Raw genomic sequence first — 20,511 nt, 5'->3', positions numbered from 1 at the left:
CACCCCAGCTGAGGATGGAGGAGTGGGGCTGGAGAAAGTAAAGCCTACCTTGTTCAGTAGACTCAGCTTTGTTTACCAGGTCCGCCTGAAGGGAGTGATCTTTCTTATCTTGGAGATACACAGCCAAAGTATAATTGCTGTATAATCTTCTTCTGTATAATCTTCGCTCAGAAGTATAATCTTCTGAGCGAAGAACAGGTTCTAGGTGACAGTAAATATGTCCCCAAGGGAGTTGAAGGGAAAATCAATTTAGGTTTTACGTTAAATATTTTCTGAGTTCTTATCATTAAACAGTTTCAGTGTCTCCCAGTGCCTGGATGAGTTCAATTATAGTCACTGGATTATAGGATCATAGGACATTGGAGCAGTCTTTTCTTCTTCAACCCACAAAAGCACCTTTTTCATGTGTCAGTTTTTAACATCTGTTTTTACACATCTATGCACAGTTTGGGTTTTTTTGTTTGTTTGTTTGTTTTGGCCATGCCATGCGGCTTGTGGGATCTCAGTTCCCCGACCAGGGACTGAACCTGGGCCACAGCAGTGAAAGCCCAGAATCCTAACCACTAGGCCATCGGGGAACTCTCACCACAATTTGTTTTTGAAATCTAGAACATATCTATTCAAAGTTTGGTTTGTTGACCAGTGCTATTCCACAAATTCTTGATGGTTCATTTTCCTGGTACTTCATTTTTATTATATTTTATGAAAGTATTGTTCCATTGCAGGTCAGAAATTTGTTTTAACAAGACTGCTTCCCTTTCCCCATCTGTAAAATAGGCAGAATAATATTGCCTATTTTTTAGGGATGTTGTGAGGATTAAATGAGTTAAAACATGTGAAACACTTAGAACAGTAGTTGACACTTACATGGTAAATGTTCAGGAAGTGCTTGACTGTTCTTTTCCTTATCCACTAGTGCAAGTATCACCTTGTTATTCTTTCTCAAAAATGTCTTGGTTATTGGTATATATTTAATCAGTCAGATGAAATCTGGACTCAATTTTTCAGTTAAAATATATATATATATATGGGGAACTGATAGAATTTTTAAAAAAGAAAAAAAACCCCACTTGTTGGCTCTAAATCTACCTGGAAATAAAACATATCACTTCCACTCATATTTTATATACGTGAGCAAAGCAAGTCACATGGCTCTGCCTACTGTCAAAGGGGAGGGAAGTGTCATCCTACCATGTATCTGGAAGAACTAGGAACCAGATACACAGTTATACCCTCAAAGAACCTGTGTTGATGCTTTTCCAGTAGAATGGCTCTTAGTCCTTTTTTAAAAAAGATCAGTTAAGATTTACACAGAATATTCCCACATACCCTTCTTCACCCAGCTTCCTCTAGTGTTAACATCTTACATAACCAAAAAATTAACATTGGTACAATATTATTAACTACATATGTGATTCGATTTCCTCAGTTTTCCCACTAGTATCTTCATTTTGTTCCAGGGTCCAATCCAGAATACCACATGCATTTAGGCATCATGGCTCCTTAGTCTAATCCTTCAACTGTGACACTTTCTCAGACTTTCCATAGTCTTGACATTCTTGGAGATTTCTGGTCAGGTGTTTTGTAGAATATCCCTCAGTTTGGCTTTGTCTGCTGTCTTCTCATGAACAGACTGAAATTATGAATTTAAAGGAAGAATACAAGAGATGATGTGCCCTTCTTGTTACATCATATCAAAAGCAGTGATATCAACATGACTTACTACTAGTGGTGTTAACCTTGATCACTTGTAAGGTTGAGGTGATGTTTGCCAGGTTTTTCTTACTGTACCTTCTCCATATTGTTTGTTAGAAGCAAGTCATTAAGTCTAGCTCACACTCAAGGGGAAGGGGATTAAACCTCTAAGAGGGAGATATATCAAAGAATTTGTGGTAATCACCACAAAATCAATAAATTTTGAGGTAAGTTTTTTTAGACTATGCAAATATTCTGTTTTCACTGACTTTTTAATATTCATCCATCAATCTTGCCTGAGCAATTATTACTGTGATTTTCTAATGATGATTTTCTATTTCCCTCAGCCCTTCTATATTAATTGAAATTCTTCTAAAAGGAATGTTTATCCCCTCTTCCCCACTTATTTATATATTGAGTCATTCACATATCAGTATGGACTCATGAATATCTATTTTACTGTTTGGGAGCCTGTTGCATTTTATTACTTAAACTTCATAGTATGTATATTTCAATGCAACTTTTTTTGGCCACTATTTATAAAGGAAAAATATATATCACAAAAATTCAGTATAGCATTTTTAATTGCGGTATAATTCATTTTCACCTTTTTTTTTTTTTTTCTGGCTACACTGCACAGTATGTGGGATCTTAGTTCCCTGACCAGGGATCAAACTCGTTCCCCCTTCCCCGGAGCCTTAAGCACTGGACTAGTGGTGTTAGGGGAGTCCTGTTTTTCACCCTGTAATTCAGTGGTTTTTAGTATATTCCAACACTGCAACTATCACCATTAATTCCAGAACATTTTTATTACCTCCAAAAGAAACATTGTACCGAATCACTCCCCTCTCACCCCTTCCTCCAGCCACTGGCAATTGCTAATCTACTTTTCATCTCTATGGATTTGCCTATTCAAGACATTTTATATAAATGGAAGCATACAATATGTGGCCTTTTGTGTGGCTTCTTTCACTTAGCATGTTTTCAAGGTTCATTTGGTAGCATGTATCAATACTTTATTCCATTTTATAATAATAAACAATACAATAATAATACAATATAATAATAAATAATACAATAATATTCCATTGTATAGATACACCATATTGTGTTCATCCATTCATCAATTGATAGAAATTCTGGTTGTTTCCACTTTTTGGCTATTATTATGTTGCTATCATAAGTCACGTACAAGTTTTTGTGTAAACATTTCTTTTCAATTCTCTTTACATACCTAAGATCAGGATTAGTAGATCACATGGTAACTGTATGTTTTAACTATTTGAGGAACTGCCAAACTATTCTCCAAAGAAGCTGAGCCATTTTACATTCTCACCAGTAACATGTGAGTTTTCTAATTTGTCCTCATTTTCACCAATACTTGTTATTCTTGGTCTTTTTAATTGCAGCCCTGCTAGCGTTTGTCAAGTGGTATCTTGTGATTTTGATTTGTTTCCTTAATATTTAATGATGTTGAGCATCTTTTCACGTGCTTGTTATTGGGCATTTGTATTTCTTTGGAGAAATTTCTACTCAGATTCTTTGGTTGGTTTTTAACTGGGTTATTTATCTTTTTTTTAATAAATTTATTATTTATTTATTTTTTTGGCTGCGTTGGGTCTTTGTTGCTGCGTGTGGGCTTTCTCTAGTTGCGGCAAGCGGGGGCTACTCTTCGTTGCGGTGCGCGGGCTTCTCATTGCGGTGGCTTCTCTTGTTGCAGAGCAGGGGCTCTAGGCATGCAGGCTTCAGTAGTTGTGGCACATGGGCTCAGTAATTGTGGCTCGTGGGCACTAGAGCGCAGGCTCAGTACTTGTGGCGCACAGGCTTAGTTGCTCCACGGCATGTGGGATCTTCCCGGACCGGGGCTCGAACCCATGTCCCCTGCATTGGCAGGCGGATTCTTAACCACTGTGCCATCAGGGAAGCCCCTATTTATCTTTTTATTGTTGAATTGTAAGAGTTCTTTATATATTCTGGATACTAGATCCTCTCATGTTATGATTTGCAAATATTTTCTCCCATTCTATAGGTTGTCTTTTCACTTTCTTGATAGTGTCCTTTTTTCTTCTTCCCCTAGTATATCTATTTATTTATTTATAATTAATTATTTTTTTGGCTGCATTGGGTCTTTGTTGCGGCATGCGGAATATTTTGTTGCATCACGTGGCCTCTTTGTTTCAGCGTGCGGGCTTCTCTCTAGTTGTGGTGTGCAGGTTTTCTCTAGTTGTGGCACACTGGTTCCAGAGTGCGTGGGCTCTGTAGTTTGCGGCATGTGGGCTCTCTAGTTGAGGAGCATGGGCTCAGTAGTTGTGGCACGCGAGCTTAGTTGCCCTGCACCATGTGGGATCTTAGTTCCCCGACCAAGGTTCGAACCCATGTCCCCTGCATTGGAAGGTGGATTCTTTACCATTGGACCAGCAGGGAAGTCCCGATAGTGTCCTTTGATTAACAAAAGTTTCAAATTTTGATGAACACTATTATTTTCTTTGGTTGATTGTGCTGTTGGTGTCATATCTCAGAAACTATTGCCTAATCCAAGGTCACAAGATTTCCATCTGTGTTTTCTAAGAGTTTTATAGTTTTAGCTCTTACATTTAAGTCTTTGACACACTTTGAGTTAATTTTTGCATATAGTGTGAGGTAGTATTCCAAATTGATTACTTTGCATGTGGATATCCAAGTTGTCTTGGCACCATTTATTGAAAAAACTATTCTTTCCCCCTTTTAGTAGCCCTGGCATCCTCGTTGAAGATCAGTTGACCATAGATACATGTATTTATTTCACAACTCTCCAATTTTATTGATCTATATATAATCTTTATGCCAGTACCACACTTTCTTGATTACTACAGCTTTGTAGTAAGTTTTGAAATCAGAAAGTGAGTCCTCCAACCTTTTCTTTTTCAAGATTGTTTTGGCTATTCAAGATCACTTTGCAATCTCATATGAATTTTAGGTTTGTCTTGTTCATTTGTGCAAAAAGGCTGTTGGAATTTTGACCAGAATTGCGCTCAATCTGTAGATCACTTTGGGGAGTATTGCCATCTTAGATGGCAATGGATTAAATCTTAGATGGCATGGATTAAATTTTCCAATCCATGAACACGGAGTGTATTTCCACCTATTTGGGTCTTCTTACATTTCTTTCAATAATGTATTGTCATTTTCAGTGTACAAGTTTTGTGATTTAAATCTGCTAATTATTTTTTTGATGCTATTATAAAGGGATTTTAATTTCCTTTTCAGATTATTCATTGCTAGTGTATAGAAATACAATTGATTTTTGTGTATTGATCTTGTATCCCGCAACCTTGTTGAACTTATTATCTCTAATTTCTTTTTGCATGTATTGTTTAGGGCTTTATATATATATTAGATCATGTAATCTAATATATATATATACATTAGATCATGTAATCTAATCTATATATATATTAGATCATGTAATCTAATATATGTATATTAGATCATGTAATCTGCCAATATAGTTTTTCCTCTTCCTTTTCAATATGGATGCCTTTTCCCCTCTATTCCTTATCTAATTACTGTGCCCAGAATTCAGTACAATGCTGAATGGAAGTGGTGAGAGCAGATATCCTGGTCTTGTTCCTGATCTTTGGGGAAAAACTTTCAGTCTTTTTGCGGTTTTTCATAGACATCCTTTATAAGGTTGAAGAAGATCCTTTCCATTCTTAGTTTGTTGAATGTTTATCGTGAAAGGGTGTTGAATTTTGCCAAGTGCTTTTTCTGCATCTAATGAGATGGTCATGTGACTTTTGCCCTACATTTGGCAAAAGTCACAACCATCAATTTTGGTTGATTTTCGTATGTTGAACCAAACTTGCATTTCTGCAGTAAATCTCATTTGGTCCTGCTGTATAATCCTTTTTTATGGTTTGCTGGTTTAGGCTTGATAGTATTTTATTTTTGTATCTACATTCTTTTTTTTTTTTTTTTGGCTGAGCTGGGTCTTCATTGCAGCATGTGGGCTCTTCATTGTGGGCTTCTCTCTCTAGTTGCAGCATGCGGGCTTCTCTAGTTGTGGCACACGAGCTCCAGAGTGCACGGGCTCAGTAGTTGCGGCATGCAGGCTCTCTAGTCATGGCACGCAGGTTTAGTTGCCCTGCGGCATGTGGGATCTTAGTTCCTCACGCAGGGATCAAACCCATGTCCCCTGCATTGGAAGGTGGATTCTTGACTACTTGATCACCAGAGAAGTCCCTGTATCTACATTCTTTTTTTTTTTTAATAAATGTATTTATTTATTTTTGGCTGTGTTGGGCCTTCATTGCTGCACATGGGCTTTCTCTAGTTGTGGTGAGCAGGGGCTACTCTTCGTTGTAGTGCGCAGGCTTCTCATTGCGGTGGCTTCTCGTTGCAGAGCATGGGCTCTAGGCGTGTGGGCTTCAGTAGTTGTGGCACACGGGCTCAGTAGTTGTGGCTTACGGGCTTAGTTGCTCTGCGGCATGTGGGATCTTCCTGGACCAGGGCTTGAACCTGTGACCCCTGCATTGGCAGGAAGATTATTAACCACTGCACCTGTATCTACATTCTTACAGGATACTGGTCTATAATTTTCTTGTGATATCTTTATCTGGGTTTAGTTTTATACGGCCTTATAGAATGAGTTGGGAAGTATTCCCTTCTCTTACATTTTTTTGAAGTGTATAGTCTAGTTTTAACAGCAGCATAGTATTTCAATGAGAGAATATATTTAACTAGTTCCTTATTTATGGGTTTTTTGGCATATAACAATTCTGCAGTGACATCATCTATGTAAACATGTACATCTGTAATTTTTAGGTCAAAGGGTGTGTACATTTAAAATTTTTGATAGATATTGGTAATTTGGTCTCTAAAAAGTTACAAGCTATTGTCTTCATTTAAATAACCTTCATTGTTACTAAGGAAGTATGTTGTATGTGTGTGTTTATCTGTGTTGCATGTGTTTACAAATAGTCAAGAAGACTCTGGATCTGTTTTAGACTTTGGTACTTCTTAGATGGGGTGGGGTACATCAAAATCATTCTCCTTCTCTCTCTTCCTCCCTGAGATATATTTAGGCTTAGTGACAGTCCTCCAAGTGCTTCCCAAAATTTTGGACATCTGCTGAGACCTAGGATGCTAAGTGGTGGGAGACCTGGTCTGCAGGTGGTAAACAGGGGAAAAAGGCAAGTGAGAAGATTTGTATGGGAAACAATTCAGTCTTTGCTGCATCTGCCCTTCCTATAATACTACCCAAAAAACTCCAGTTTGCAGAAAAACTGTATTAAATGGGGAAAAACATTAACCTCCATTAGTCTCCCTCAATGCACAGAGGCTATTCTGCTGTGAAAGAACAGAACAGGATCCTGAATAACCTGCAGCTAGCTGTGGCATACGCAGAGAAGCTATATTTTCTGTCCTGGAAACAAAGATACACTAACATCAGAAGAAATATGTGCTTGCAGAAGTAAAACCCGAAGAAGCCAGTGGAAGATTTGTACTGTCTTTATTACAGAAAATATGAGAAAATCTAAAGTACAACGTTGCCTGTTTTCTTGCTTGAAGATCATATTTTCTCTGGTTTGTTTAATATCAACATTCACCACAGCTGCAGGAAATTAAATCGAACCTTTAGAAGGTATCGCATATGGACCTGGTTGGGGTTATAGACAATAAATTCGTTGTAGTTGAGGGTATAACCCTCTGGATTCAGAATTCCTGTGTCACTTGCTGGTCCTAAGGGCACTGTACTCCCATTCCTGCCAAATGGAAGAATGTGTGTCAACATCTGCCTCTGGTTCAGAAGTTTGTATAGAGAAAGTAGAGAGTCTTATCTGGCCAAAAGGAGTTTTCTGACCCTCCAGGCTCTGAGTACTTACAAGGTGATGGCGCACGTAGGACTGGGAGCCATCTTGCCTAGCCCCTTGGTGCTGTGTTTGCCCTGAAGTAATCCTTCTGCCTCTGGATTGGCCCCTAGTAGCTCATTACACTGACCTAGAGCTACCTGCAAAGAAAAGGATCTTTAAATGACCACATCCTACTGAAATGAATGGCTCTAAAGCCAAACAGAAAACTCCATCAGTACTTTCTTCTCCTACTCCAGCAGAAGAATCGAATGCAGTGGAAATTGCACTTGGCTTCCCTCTCAGGTTCTCCCAGGTGAACCTCTTGGTTCTGTGGCTGAACTTTTCTCTTTGGAAAAATAGGAACTAATAATAAACTAGAAATCACGGATGTGTTCCTGCCTTACCTCTGACAGGAGCAGCAGTCCAGTATCCTTTAGGCGAGTGGCAAAGCAGTAATTGGCACTCTTGGAAGACATGTCAGCAAAGTAGATTCCTTTTCCAAACTGAAACATATAAATAAAAAACAAGGTCAACTGCCAAAGCCATTGTGTTAGAAGGGAGGCTCGGGCTTCCCTGGTGGCGCAGTGGTTGAGAATCTGCCTGCCAATGCAGGAGACACGGGTTCGGGCCCTGGTCTGGGAAGATCCCACATGCCACGGAGCAACTAAGCCCGTGAGCCACTATTACTGATAAATAAATTAAAAAAAAAAAAAAAAAAGAAGGGAGGCTCATACCACTGACCCTGTGTTCTATTATCTTAAACACAATATAGACCCTTCTCCATTTCCCCTCACAATTCTGTTCCAAGAGATGGCAGAAGCATCAATGAATCTCTGCTTTCTGGGGAGAAAGGAGGGATATCCTTAGGAATTTAAGAAAGGAAGGTCATAGTCAATGCCAGGTCACCACCTAATCCTAATCTAGGAAAAAAAAAAAGGTGGGGGGAAAAGGACTGAGAAAATTGTATTCTTTTCCCTTGTACCTACCTCCAGGGTTCAATTTCTACTCACCATGTAACCTGTGATGGGAGCCTCAGGTGGGGCGATTCGAAGCCCGTGGCTCAGGATTCCCACCCAGTTACTCAGCCTGGAACCATGCCATAGCAGCATCCTAAGGAAAAGCCAATATTATTGTACTCTCTCTTGCTCTCCTGCAAACACAGGCCATAAGCATAAAAAAACACCAACAGCTGTCTCCGCTATCCTTCTCTATAAGTTCCATAACTGCACTTCAGGCAAGGGAATGTCTTCCCAAACCCAGAGCTAAATGGAGACCTGTTATGAAGGTCCTCTCTGAAGGCTTCTTTCTCACCCTCCTTCTCTACTTCAAAAACATCCAGCAAGGTCATGGTATAGTCACTGTGTGTGGGAGCATGCGTAGACTGTAGGTACTGGGAAATCACCTGTGAAGAAGAATGAAAGAAGTGGCTGATGCGGACTCTATAAGAGACCACGGTGAGCTGAAGAACCTCAGGGCTTCTGGTATAAATTGGCCCAAATGGTCTCACAAGGGCAGCTAGAAAGAGCCCTACCTTCCCAATTCCTAGTAAATAGAAGTTCTGCCCTAAAGTTTTCTCTTAACCAGAAGTAGTCAGAGAACAGGGGGATGGGGAAGGGTGGATCATTTATTTTGTTATGAAAATAAATGATCATTTTTCTTACTTTGAACTCATAACTCTCATGGTCTAAAGGGTGCAAAGCACAATGTAGTTTTCTATAGTGTTGGTCCAGTGGGTGTTCTGGGCTTTGCAGTTCTGTCTTCACCAGTTTAATGGCAATTTCAATGTCTCCCAAAGCCTGACAAGATGAGACAGAAAATCAGTGTGGGAGAAACCTGGGACAAGAGATGTAATACTTCCCGATCCACACATATCTCACCTCTAGTAGCTGTACTTTGTCTGACAGTTCTTTCTCTGTCTGGATTAATGGAGGGGTACGGAGTCTAGGACAGAGATATAACCAATAATTAGTTCTCTGATGTGTGGCCAAAAGGCACATGACTAAAAATAACAGACTAAAGATAGGTCCTTTAGAAAATAGATATAAGAAACTGGGGTTTTCCATTTGATAGAGGTCTGTAAGAGATTTTACATTCCAAAAATATAGAGATATTATGCATATACCCTGAGTAGGATAAAATGAACAAACTCTATAGATTTTGACATTTGGGACTAGAGTTAAAATTCCTTTTTATGGGAACTTTTTAAAAATAAGATGTATTGACATCAATAAGGAATAGTTTGGATGAAGTCCTATCTGGAAGCAGAAATATACCTATTGACCACTCGGGGTTATTTCTAGGTCACAGGCTTCTATAAAGCAATAGAGGAATAAAAATAAAGTAAGCACCAGAATGCAGAATCAACAAAGATAAAATGTATTTTATATACCTAACATCATTTGAGTTCACAGAAATGGTGTGTGTTATTGTCACCTTAAAGAATAGGAAACAGGGTGATATGCCTGAAGGTGTTTTACATGTTGGTTGGATAGCTAGACCCACTCTCTCTTGAGTTGGTAACTTCCACTTTGTCAGAGAATATGGTTGTTAACCAGGCCAGGAGATCACATCCCATACTCATAAGCTGATTAAATAGGCTATCTATAAATCATTTTGGCTCTACAGCTATTCAAGATGATCATTTCCTTAGAAATGAAAAATTAAAAAGATTATAGTTGCTGCTGAGTGATGTAGGGGATATGGTTGGGCAGAAGACCAAAGTGAAGTAACAGCACAGGCCTTACCCAAAGTCATGTGGGATTCTGGTGTAGAATTCATTGCATGCTTCCACGAGAGCTCGTCCATGCTGGCCAGCCCGAATACAATCCTCAATCTTCTTAAGAGACTGGTAACCTGCCTTGATTTGTGCCACTGTCAGCTTCCCTGCAGACCCAGCCAGAGATCAGACTCCACAACTAGGGTCCCAGCCTGTAAACTGTATTTGTGTCCCAGCCCAACAAAGACTCTCACCTTTCAACTTTCAAAATTGTTCTTCCTCCCCTCACACAACCTCTCACCCCAAATCTCTCTTTCTTTATTCAGTAATATCAGTAAGCTTTAAATCATGATGTTGATAAAATATCCTGGTAAAGGAACTAAAATATGAAGTGAGAATGTAGGATAGAATCTGAAGTCCTACCAAGTGGGGCTTTCTTGGTATCATATTTCATTTCTACCATCATCTCTTCCATGGCCTGGACATTACAGATCAACTTTATCAGCTCCTGTACACGAAGATCTAGCTGCGACTCTGGTTTCAAGGGGGATTTGAGAGATTCACCTTTATTTGTTTCCTCTTCACTCTACAGCAAAAAAAAAAAGTCATAAAATCTGAAAGGATCTATTTTACGCTCCCTGCAAGGACTGGCTCTACAATATTCCTGGCAGGTCAACATCAGCCTCTGCTTGAACACAGGCCCACTCCATTATTAACCTAGTTAGAGAACTCAGTGTGACTTCCACCTTCTAGTCCTACTTCTGCTTCCCATAGTTAAACACTCAGAGTAAGTCTAAAAGGCCCTCCAAATACGATGTCATTAAGTATGTAAAGAAGCTATTGTATCTCAAATCTTCTCACCTTAAAAAGACTGGTTTTCCATTTTTCAGATATGTGACGGTTTTCAGGACAGATCCTTTTAGCATCCTGGTTATAACTCAGCATTCAAAATTAAATTTTTTTTTCTTTTTTAAACTGTGGTATATAACTAGAAGTGAAGGCAACTTTAAATGTAGTTTTATCAGTTTGACTATTTATTACTCCTCTCTTGATTCATAATATTAAACTTCTGGAAACAGGACCTAAGATTTTATAAGAACCTTAGTAAATAACAGAGACTAGGACCTCATCTAAGTCACTCTGCTAGACTTCACCCTGCTTAAGAGGAAACAGTTCTTCCCTAAACGTATAGTCAGAGTTTACCTGAGTATTGGTGGTATAGTCCATTTGTAGCATATCATATTTTCCAGGCACCTTCTCAAACGTCTCACGATCCTCCCAATTATTTTTTGTTTTGTCAAGGAATCTGTAAAGTTCAAGGTGGTGAGAAAATCTTACAAACAAGGGTCTACTACTAGGGATGGGCTTACAATTATTTCCTAAGAACATCTCCAAACTTTTTATTTCCTGTGACATCAATTTTCCATAAATCTGGATTCTGAATTAGGACCCTGAATGGACAGAAAAGCTCTAGAGACAAAGGGAACAAAAAAAAAAATGGGAAAAAAGGACCCAAACATCACAAAAGTCATTGAGACTTAAGACAAAAAATCCCTATCCAATCCTTTTCTCTGAAAGAAACATTTCCAGAGACTCCAGAAAGTTTTTCATATCATAGTAAAATAATTTTTCAAACTGTAGCTGAATAGTCTCATCTCATTTTTCCCAAATTTCCTAAATTGTTGGTCATATGCTGAATATATTAGCTTCTTCTGTTTTTAGTCAATTTTACAGTTCCAGGTGATTTAATCACTAACTAAGGATGCAATTTGGTGTTCCAATCATACAGTGTCACAGTGGAAAGACATTATCATTTAGGCCAAATCACACTTACTATAAAATTCTTAAAGAAGAGATATCCAAGAAGAAGAAGGATATTTTTTGTACTCATTTCATAGCACTCACTTCTTTTGAAAGATTTCCTTGGCCTTGCTGAGGTCCCCAGAACAAGCCACCAAGCTGTGCTGCCCCATTTTCCCAACTGCAAAGTAAATGCCACATGTAAGATGGTTCTCTGCCCCGTAACCCAAGAACAGTTCCCTGAGAGCAACAAGCCAGCTCTCTAAGGTCTCTCCGCTTAGCATCTGACAAATGGGCAGGAAGGGAAGAAGGAAAAGGTGAAAGGGCTTAGGGAACCGATCCTGTTGCCTCTGAACAGCACTAGCAGCCCAATTGCAGGAGAGTTCTCAGCCTCAACAGGCTGCTAGTAGCTTTTCCGATGGGAACTTGCAAATGAGGATGCTGGCCACTCCCCAATTTCAAGCAGCACAGTTTGATTCCTAAGCCTCTGACAGGTTATAGAAACTCCACTTCACCAATTTAAACCCAGAGGATCCTTTGGCTACTCACTTAGTTGCTTCTGGCTTTCTGAATAATAATTCATCAAATCCACAATAAAAGTCATTACCTCGGCCCCATCTCATCCAAACACTGAAGTTCCTCTGGGCATCATCTTCTAACAGCTGGATCAGATAATACTTGTTGTTGTTGAACTGGAGATTGGTCTACGATGATAGAAATATGAACATAAAAGGACAGAAGTTTGCAAAGGGAAGCCACATAAACCAATGACTCTTCCTTGGTCACAGGTACCAGTAATTGCCATGAGGAAAGGACAGCAAGGGACAAGAAAATCAGGTTCATGTAAGAGTAAGGATATAAGAAAGGAGGAAAAGGGTTTCTATATTAAACTTTGAGTTCCTAGGAATTAAAGGCTGGAAGCTTCCTAAAACCTCTAACCAACCTCAAATATCATCACTTCCCTCCATAGATGTTTCCGAGGCCATATGTGTTTTCCAGCTCCCAATCCATTCCCAATAATTATTTTCCAAATGAAAACAATTTTGATGCCCCAAAGATCTGTAACTATTATGCTTGTTTGTTTAGACAGCTTATTCTTCAACAGTTCCACTTACAGCTCTGGTTTGTCAGCTGCAGCAATCTGACAATGAGCTGAGAGCGGGACGTTAGGAGGGGAGGGAGGATAGGCAGAAACCACTGCCACATGTGTCCCGTACCTAATGTGACCTGAGCTGGAGACATTCAGAGAAAATGTGACTAGTATCTAAAAAGCGGTGTCCTGTGAGTAACTTGCTCTGAGTGAAGAGAGTGAGCAGTCCACGATAAGGAACAGCAGCTTGTGCTGTAAGGCCAAGCCCTTGTCATCACGGCAGTCTTCTTTGTTAAGTGTGTTTCCTGTTCCTACCTCCTGTCTGCTCACATTATAAAGTCGCAGATGGTAGAACAAAAAGGGGCCTTAGGATCTTTTCTATCTGCTCATGATATTTTAACTGAAAAAAGTGGTAATAAAAGAATACTAGGTAGCTGTTAAAAGTATATACGATAGATCAATCAATTCAAATATGAAGACATATTCAGGAAATACATTAACCAGGCATGTGTAGTATCTATCCAAAACAACAAAAATAAACAGAGAGAAAAAAGATTAAAAAGAAAAAAATTGGATATCAGCATCATGGTGGAGAAAAGATGCTCCCTTCATCTCTCCCCTTCAATCTACAACCAGTAAAAAAATCCACAACTCAGCAAAGGTGCCTCTGTCTTACACTCCAGGATGCCAGAGAATTCCACACATCTGTACATCTAAAGGTGGGTGGACTGGGACACATAGAGGAGGTGGAACCGGGGCAGCAGTGGAGGCGGTGCCTGCGATTCCGCGCCCCCAGAGAACCTGGCAGCAGCAGGTGAGGCGGTGCACAGGACTCTGGCGTCCCGGCTGCAGTGGTGCCGGCAGCCACAGGTAACCGGGCAGCAGTGACAGGGGAGCCATGGAGGGCCCATGACTCTGGCCCCGGCACCTTCACCCTCAGTGGCAGCTCCCGGCTGAACACAACAATACCAGACAACGCAGAGGCACTGGCGACCCGGCTCCCCGCGCCTTTTCCTGTGACTTAGGAGATCCCAGATGAACGGAGGCTCCTGCCATCCTGGTGCCCCAGGTGGTGACGCCAGTGACAGCAGCAGCAGCAAAGCACCAGTGACCTTAGAGGCACAACAGTGATAAGGAGGGCACCGGGTGACCCCTGACAGAGGTGGTGGAGGGTGGAAAGTGCTCTCAAATATAACTAGAGACAGGTCCGATAAGAGAAACCAAAAACTTGTGTTACAGCGCCACCTACTGGAAAACAAAAGAAAGGCCTCTAATTTCTAACCTGTTGAATCCTCAGAATCAAGATTTTTTAAAAAAGCTTTACCTAAAGAAGAGCGGTGTTTGCTACTTCAGACATACTGGCAGAGAAGCAACTCATCAAACACCGTGAAGAACCACAGTTACAGTGTATCATGAAAATAAAATGACAATTTTCCAGAAACCAAACTTACAGTCATGGAATATTGTGATCTAACTGATAGAGAATACAAAATAGCTGTCATGAAGAAGCTCAATGAGCTAAAAGAAAACTCAGAAAGGCAGTTCAATGAGCTCAGGAATAAAATTAATGAACAGAAGGAACACTTTTCTGAAGAGATTAAAACTATAAAAGAACCAAGCAGAAAGAAATAATAGCTGAGAACTTCCCAAACCTGGGAAAGAAAATTGACAGACCACTCCATGAAGCTAAGAGAGCATCTAATTCCCTCAACACAAAAAGATTTTCTCCAGGACACATTAAGACTGTCAAAAGTCAATGATAAAAGAAGAGTTTTAAAGGCAGCCAGTGAAAAAAGTATGATCACCTATAAAGGAATGCCCATTAGGCTATCAGCAGATTTTTCAGAAGAAACTCTAGAGGAGTGGAATGACATTCTCAAAATACTGAAAGATAAAAACTGTTAGCCAAGAATACTCTACCTAGCAAAGTTATCATTCAGATATGAAGGAGAAAAAAGGCTTTCCCAAACAAACAAAAGTTGAGAGAGTTCATCACCACTACACCTACTTTACAAGAAATGTTGAAAGGGGCTCTTCTACTTGAAAGAAAAAGGCAAAGGTACACAAAACTTTGAGTAAGGTGATAAACAGAATCAGAAAATTGCAACTCTATCAGAATAGGTTTAAACAGCATAAAGGTTAAAGGGAAAAAAAGCAGAAAAAACAACTATAGCTACTTCAATTTGGTAACAAACTTACAACATAAAAAGGGATAATTTGAGACAACAAATACATAAAAGGGGAAGAGGAAGAGGATGGAAGCCATATAGTCAAATGAAGATGCTATCAGCAGAAAAAGGACTATTTTATCTAAGAGACGTTTATACAAACCTCATGATAACCACAGAACATAAATCTAGAGCAGAGGCACTAAACATTAAAAAAAAGGAAACTGAGAAAAACATCATAGAAAACCACCAAACCAAACTGGCAAACAGAAACACAAGGAAAAAGAAACAATGGAGATATAGAACAACCAGAAAACAAAAGATGAAATGGCAATACTAAGTCTTCGTCTATCAATAATCATCCTAAATGTAAATGTATTGAATTCACCAATTAGAAGACACAGAGTGGGGCTTCCCTGGTGGCGCAGTGGTTAAGAGTTCGCCTGCAGGGGATACAGGTTAGAGCCCTGGTCCGGGAAGATCCCACATGCTGTGGAGCAACTAAGCCCGCGAGCCACAACTACTGAGCCCACATGCCCCAACTACTGAAGCCCACACGCCTAGAGCCCATGCTCCACAAGAGAAGCCACCACAATGAGAAGCCCGCGCACCGCAACGAAGAGTAGCCCCCACTCGCCGCAACTAGAGGAAGCCTGCACGCAGCAACGAAGACCCAATGCAGCCAAAAAATAAAATAAATAAATTTAAAAACACACAAAAAAAACCCACAAAAGACACAGTGGCTGGATGGATTAAAAAATAAGATCCACCTATATACTGCCTCCAGGAGACTCAGCTCAGCTCTAGAGACAAACAGGCTCAAAGTGAAGGGATGGAAGATGATACTCCAAGCAAATGGCAGGCAAAAGAAAGCGGGTATAATTAATACTCATATCAGGCAAAATACACATCAAGAAAAAATGTTAACAAGAGACAAAGATGGACATTACATAATGATAAAGGGGACAATTCATTAAGAAGACAAGTTTTTCAATATATGTACACCTAATTCAGGAGCACCAAAATATATAAAGCAATTATTAACAGACCTAAAGGAAGAAATTGACAGCAACATAATAATAGTTGGGGACTTTTAACACCCAAATTACATCAATGGATAGATCATCCAGATAGAAAGTTAACAAGGGAACAGCAGCCTTAAATGAAACATTAGATCAGGTAGATTTGTACAGAACATTGCATCTAAGTGCAGCAGAATACACATTCTTCTCGAGTGCACAAGGAACTTTCTCAAAAATAGATCATATTGATATGTTGAGGTACAAAACAGTTCTCAATAAATATAAGAAGACTGAAATCATATCAAAAATCTTTTCTGATCACATGGCATGAAACTACTACAACAATGTAGAAATCAACTACAAGAAGAAAGCTGGAAAAATCACAAATATGTGGAGACTGAACAACATGCTACTAAACAACATGCTACTGAACAACTATTGGGTCAACAAAGAAATCAAAGGAGAAATTAAAAATACTAAAGATGAAATGAAAATAAGACATACCAAAATCTATGGGATGCAGCAAAAGTGGTATTAAAAGGGAAATTTAAAGCAATACAGGCCTACCTCAAGAAACAAGAAAAATCCTGAATAAACAATCTAACCTCACACCTAAGGGAACCAGAAAAAGAGCAAATGAAGCCCAAAGTCAGCAGAAGGAAGGAAATAATAAAGATCAGAGTAGGAATAAATGAAATAGAGACTAAAAAAGACAATAGTAAAGATCAATGAAACTAACAGCTGGTTCTTTGAAAAGATAAACAAAATTGACAAACTTTTAGCTAGACTCAGAAAAAAAAAGAGATAAGGCTCTGATAAATAAAATCAGAAACGAAAGAGGGGAAATAACAATGAGTACCACAGAAATACAAAGGATTATAAAAGAATATTATGACTAGCTATATGCCAACAACTGGACAACCTAGAAGAAATGGACAAATCTTAGAATCATACAACCTTCCAAGACTAAATCATAAAGAAATAGAAAATGTGAATAGACCAAACTCTAGTAAAGAGATTGAAATAGTAATTAAAAAACCTCCCCCAAAGCAAAACATTACCCTGATACCAAAACCGGACAAGGACAACACAAAAAAGAAAATTAGAGGCCCATGTCTCTGATGAGCATAGAGAACTGTATGGTGACAGATGGGAACTAAATTTTCGGTGGTGAGCCCCCTGTAGTGCACACAGAAGTAGAAATCTAATGTTGTACATGTGAAACTTATATAATGTTATAAACCAATGTTACCTCAATAAAAAGTAAATTTAAAAAAAGAAATAAATAAATTTAACTACATAAAAATGTAAAACTTCAGTAAGGGCAAAAAGTATACCATAAGGAAAATCAAAAGGCAAATGACAAATTTGGAAAATATATAAGCAATTTATATTATAGACAAAGGACTATCCTCCACATTATATAAAGTTCCTCAAAGCCCATAAGAAAAAAGACCAACAACCTATCAGAAAATGTGCAAAATGATATGAACAGAGGGTTCATAGGTTCAATAAAAGACATAAAATCTGCTAAAAGATCTGCTTTTCATAGAGGTCTCCACTATCAGGTAGAGTGCACTAGGGCTGAGTACTTGGGAGTATGAACCCCTAGGGGCTAATATAAGGGACTTCAGAATTAAAGATTTGGGCACTGGGACACTGTCAACAATAAGTATCAAGAAGAAATTCTCATAAATAAAATAGTTTCTTCCCTTACCTGATTTAGCATGACATCATAGACATCATTTCCTTCACAGTATACATGGGCCTAGAGAGAAAAGAAAAAAATTGACATTTGTACAGTCACAGCCCTGATGAGATCCTAAGCGAGGCTCTAAATTTTCTTATGCCTCGAGATAGTATTCTCCCACTCTACCAACATGCATCTTCCAGGGAAAGAAATGCAAAAGTACGTTCTTCTACACATAAACTGTCATTCCTATGATGAAAACTTGTTGCCTTTTTGTAATTACAGAAATACAAATCAGTCTAACTCAGTTAAAGGAAACCTGTTCCAGAGGAAGCCTTTCTTCTGTATTCTTCAAATCATTTCCCCCTTCATCAGTAACTCATGCCATACATACCAGGGCAGTTTCTCATTAGAACATTGATAATGATACAATTTTCTAACTGAGAAAGAGAATGAGGTGTGGAAAGCTGATGACGACTCCATAAGTTAACCATGCTAAAAAACACCCTGATGATTACCCCCAAACCCCACCCCTGCCATCACTCAGCCTTGGAGAGAGTTAATCACTAGAAATATTTTGGAGAGCATTCCTAAAATGGATACTAGCAATGTTCCAGACAGGAATCCCAATAACAAATGAACAACTGCTCCCTGAGAAATCAATGGGAGTCTCTCACCTTCCCCACCTTGGCTGTGCACTCTGGGTCCACTGGAGCTTTGCCCTTTAACAGCAAGGTCTTCACAGACTCTGAGGAAAGACAGATATGTACCACATCTACTTGTATGGGAATCAAAAATATCTGTCATGGTTAGACAGAAACCTGTCATAATTAACTTTGCCCTTCCCAAGCACTCCTGATCTGTCCAGGTCTCAATTCATCTCAAATACAGGAAACTGAAGATTTTGAGAAAGTAGGTTAGTCCTGTGGTATGCCCAAAAGATAGAAAGTTAATTATACCTTCAAGAAAGGAAGAAATAAGAGTTGAAAAAACAAGATTACCCCCCACCCCCGCCGACCCTCACCCCTCCCAGAGACGCCCTTGCTGGCCCAGGTGCTCCCTGGCCTACTATGTATGTCGGGGAGCTGACCTTGCTTGTCTTCCGTCCTGTCATTATCAGCCTTTCCTCCAGCCACAGGCTCCTTTTTCATCTTCTGGCACTTTCGAATTTTCTTCGCAGGTGGAGGGTTTTCTGTAGCTGTTTTGCCATTATTAACTCTTTCAGCTTCATTCAGTGATACAGAATGGGCAAGAAGCATGGGCAAAGAAGCAAAAGAAAGAATGAGTACACACTGAATATGATGCTACTTTGAAAAAACATCTTTTTAAAGAAATAGATTGAGATGGTTTTGTAAATTTACAAAGAAATAATAACTGCCACACCACTGTTCTTGAAAACAGTGTGAGTTCCTGAATTGCTATTCTAGCCACATAAAACTAAACAAAGCAAAATGGAGCCTTGAGGTCCTTGTGAGCTCATGGCCTGAGGCATGAGTCTCATAGCCTGCTTATCTCTTCTGTTTACTTGTGCCCCAATACCACCCAAATATCTATCCTCAAACTACCTAAGGTGCTATGAGATAATGGTTACTAGAGTGCTCTGGAGTCTGTGCCTAACTTAGAGCCCAGCCCTGTCTCTTCCAGCTGTGGAATCGTGTAGAAGTTATTTCATCTCTTTGTACCTCGGTTGCCCCAACTGATAAATCCAGAGGAAGACAACACAGTACCGAATTTGTGGGGTGGACCTATGCACGTAAGAACACAATACACAGAGTATGATATCTCATCATAAGTCAGTTCTAAGAGTTGCATTTTATTATCTCTGAAACTGGGATGCATTTTACCATGGATGACTTATAAGTAGTGAATCATGTTTTAATTGGAAGCGTTTCTCCTTGCTTAGTGGTACATAAAACAATGATGCACCTTACAATTAATTTTTTTTAACTGGATGACATTAGGTATTTAAGATAGTGCCGTCACTAAGTTAGTTGTTACAGGTCAACAAGCTGTCATACACAGTTCTGTAATCCCAAAAGCTCTGAGAACAGAAAATTTCAAAGTTCGGTACCAAGACAAGGGCTGGTTCAGGCGGCGATGGAAGTAGGAAGGGCTATAGCAGAGGGCACCGTTCCTTTTCCGACTTCCCGCCCTCCAGCCTTCTGCCCCCCACAATGCACTCCTAACCTCGCGCCCGGCCGCCGCCTGTCCCCCGCCGCCGCCGAGCTGCCATGGAGCCAGAACGCTGACGTCATCAACCCTCTCCCAAGTATCGCCGGCGCAGTCAAAAGGCGGGAGCACGCAGCGCGCGTGCGTCCCAGCGAGGAGTTGCCAGGGGAGGTGCACTCCGCAGTATTTGCATGTCGCAATGCGTTGCGGGAAGTCACCATAACCGAGAAATGTCTTTAGGTTTGGGAGCCTTATAAATGCAGGTTGAGCTAAATTTTCGGCATAGGGCGGAGGGAAGCTCATCGATGGGGCCACAAGCTGAGTGCGTTT

The 20,511-nt window shown here is 39.7% G+C and overlaps 1 protein-coding gene across 5 annotated transcripts; it reads right to left on the bottom strand.

Annotated features, from left to right (window-relative positions):
* Positions 1 to 1,111: 1,111 nt before the first annotated feature.
* On the bottom strand, positions 1,112 to 20,282 carry PARP2 (poly(ADP-ribose) polymerase 2). 5 transcript variants are annotated; one of them, XM_036842406.1, is made up of 16 exons: positions 20,200 to 20,282; positions 19,103 to 19,237; positions 18,690 to 18,760; positions 18,040 to 18,090; positions 12,650 to 12,746; positions 12,148 to 12,223; positions 11,446 to 11,548; positions 10,666 to 10,828; positions 10,271 to 10,409; positions 9,404 to 9,467; positions 9,188 to 9,322; positions 8,801 to 8,928; positions 8,537 to 8,636; positions 7,931 to 8,029; positions 7,560 to 7,684; positions 7,170 to 7,439 (listed from the first exon to the last, which is right to left on the bottom strand). In XM_036842406.1, exons 1-16 carry the CDS (start codon positions 20,243 to 20,245, stop codon positions 7,280 to 7,282), a joined length of 1,692 nt encoding a protein of 563 aa, XP_036698301.1. In that variant the 5' UTR covers positions 20,246 to 20,282; the 3' UTR covers positions 7,170 to 7,279. The 5 variants fall into 5 exon arrangements, with proteins under 5 accessions (XP_036698304.1, XP_036698301.1, XP_036698302.1 ...); XM_036842407.1 differs by having other exon boundaries at positions 18,699 to 18,760; XM_036842408.1 differs by lacking the exon at positions 20,200 to 20,282 and adding an exon at positions 20,084 to 20,197.
* Positions 20,283 to 20,511: the final 229 nt, after the last annotated feature.

Source organism: Balaenoptera musculus, chromosome 2 (assembly GCF_009873245.2).
Source record: "Balaenoptera musculus isolate JJ_BM4_2016_0621 chromosome 2, mBalMus1.pri.v3, whole genome shotgun sequence".
Classification (NCBI taxonomy): Eukaryota; Metazoa; Chordata; class Mammalia; order Artiodactyla; family Balaenopteridae; genus Balaenoptera; species Balaenoptera musculus.
This window is presented reverse-complemented; position numbering and strand designations above follow the sequence as displayed.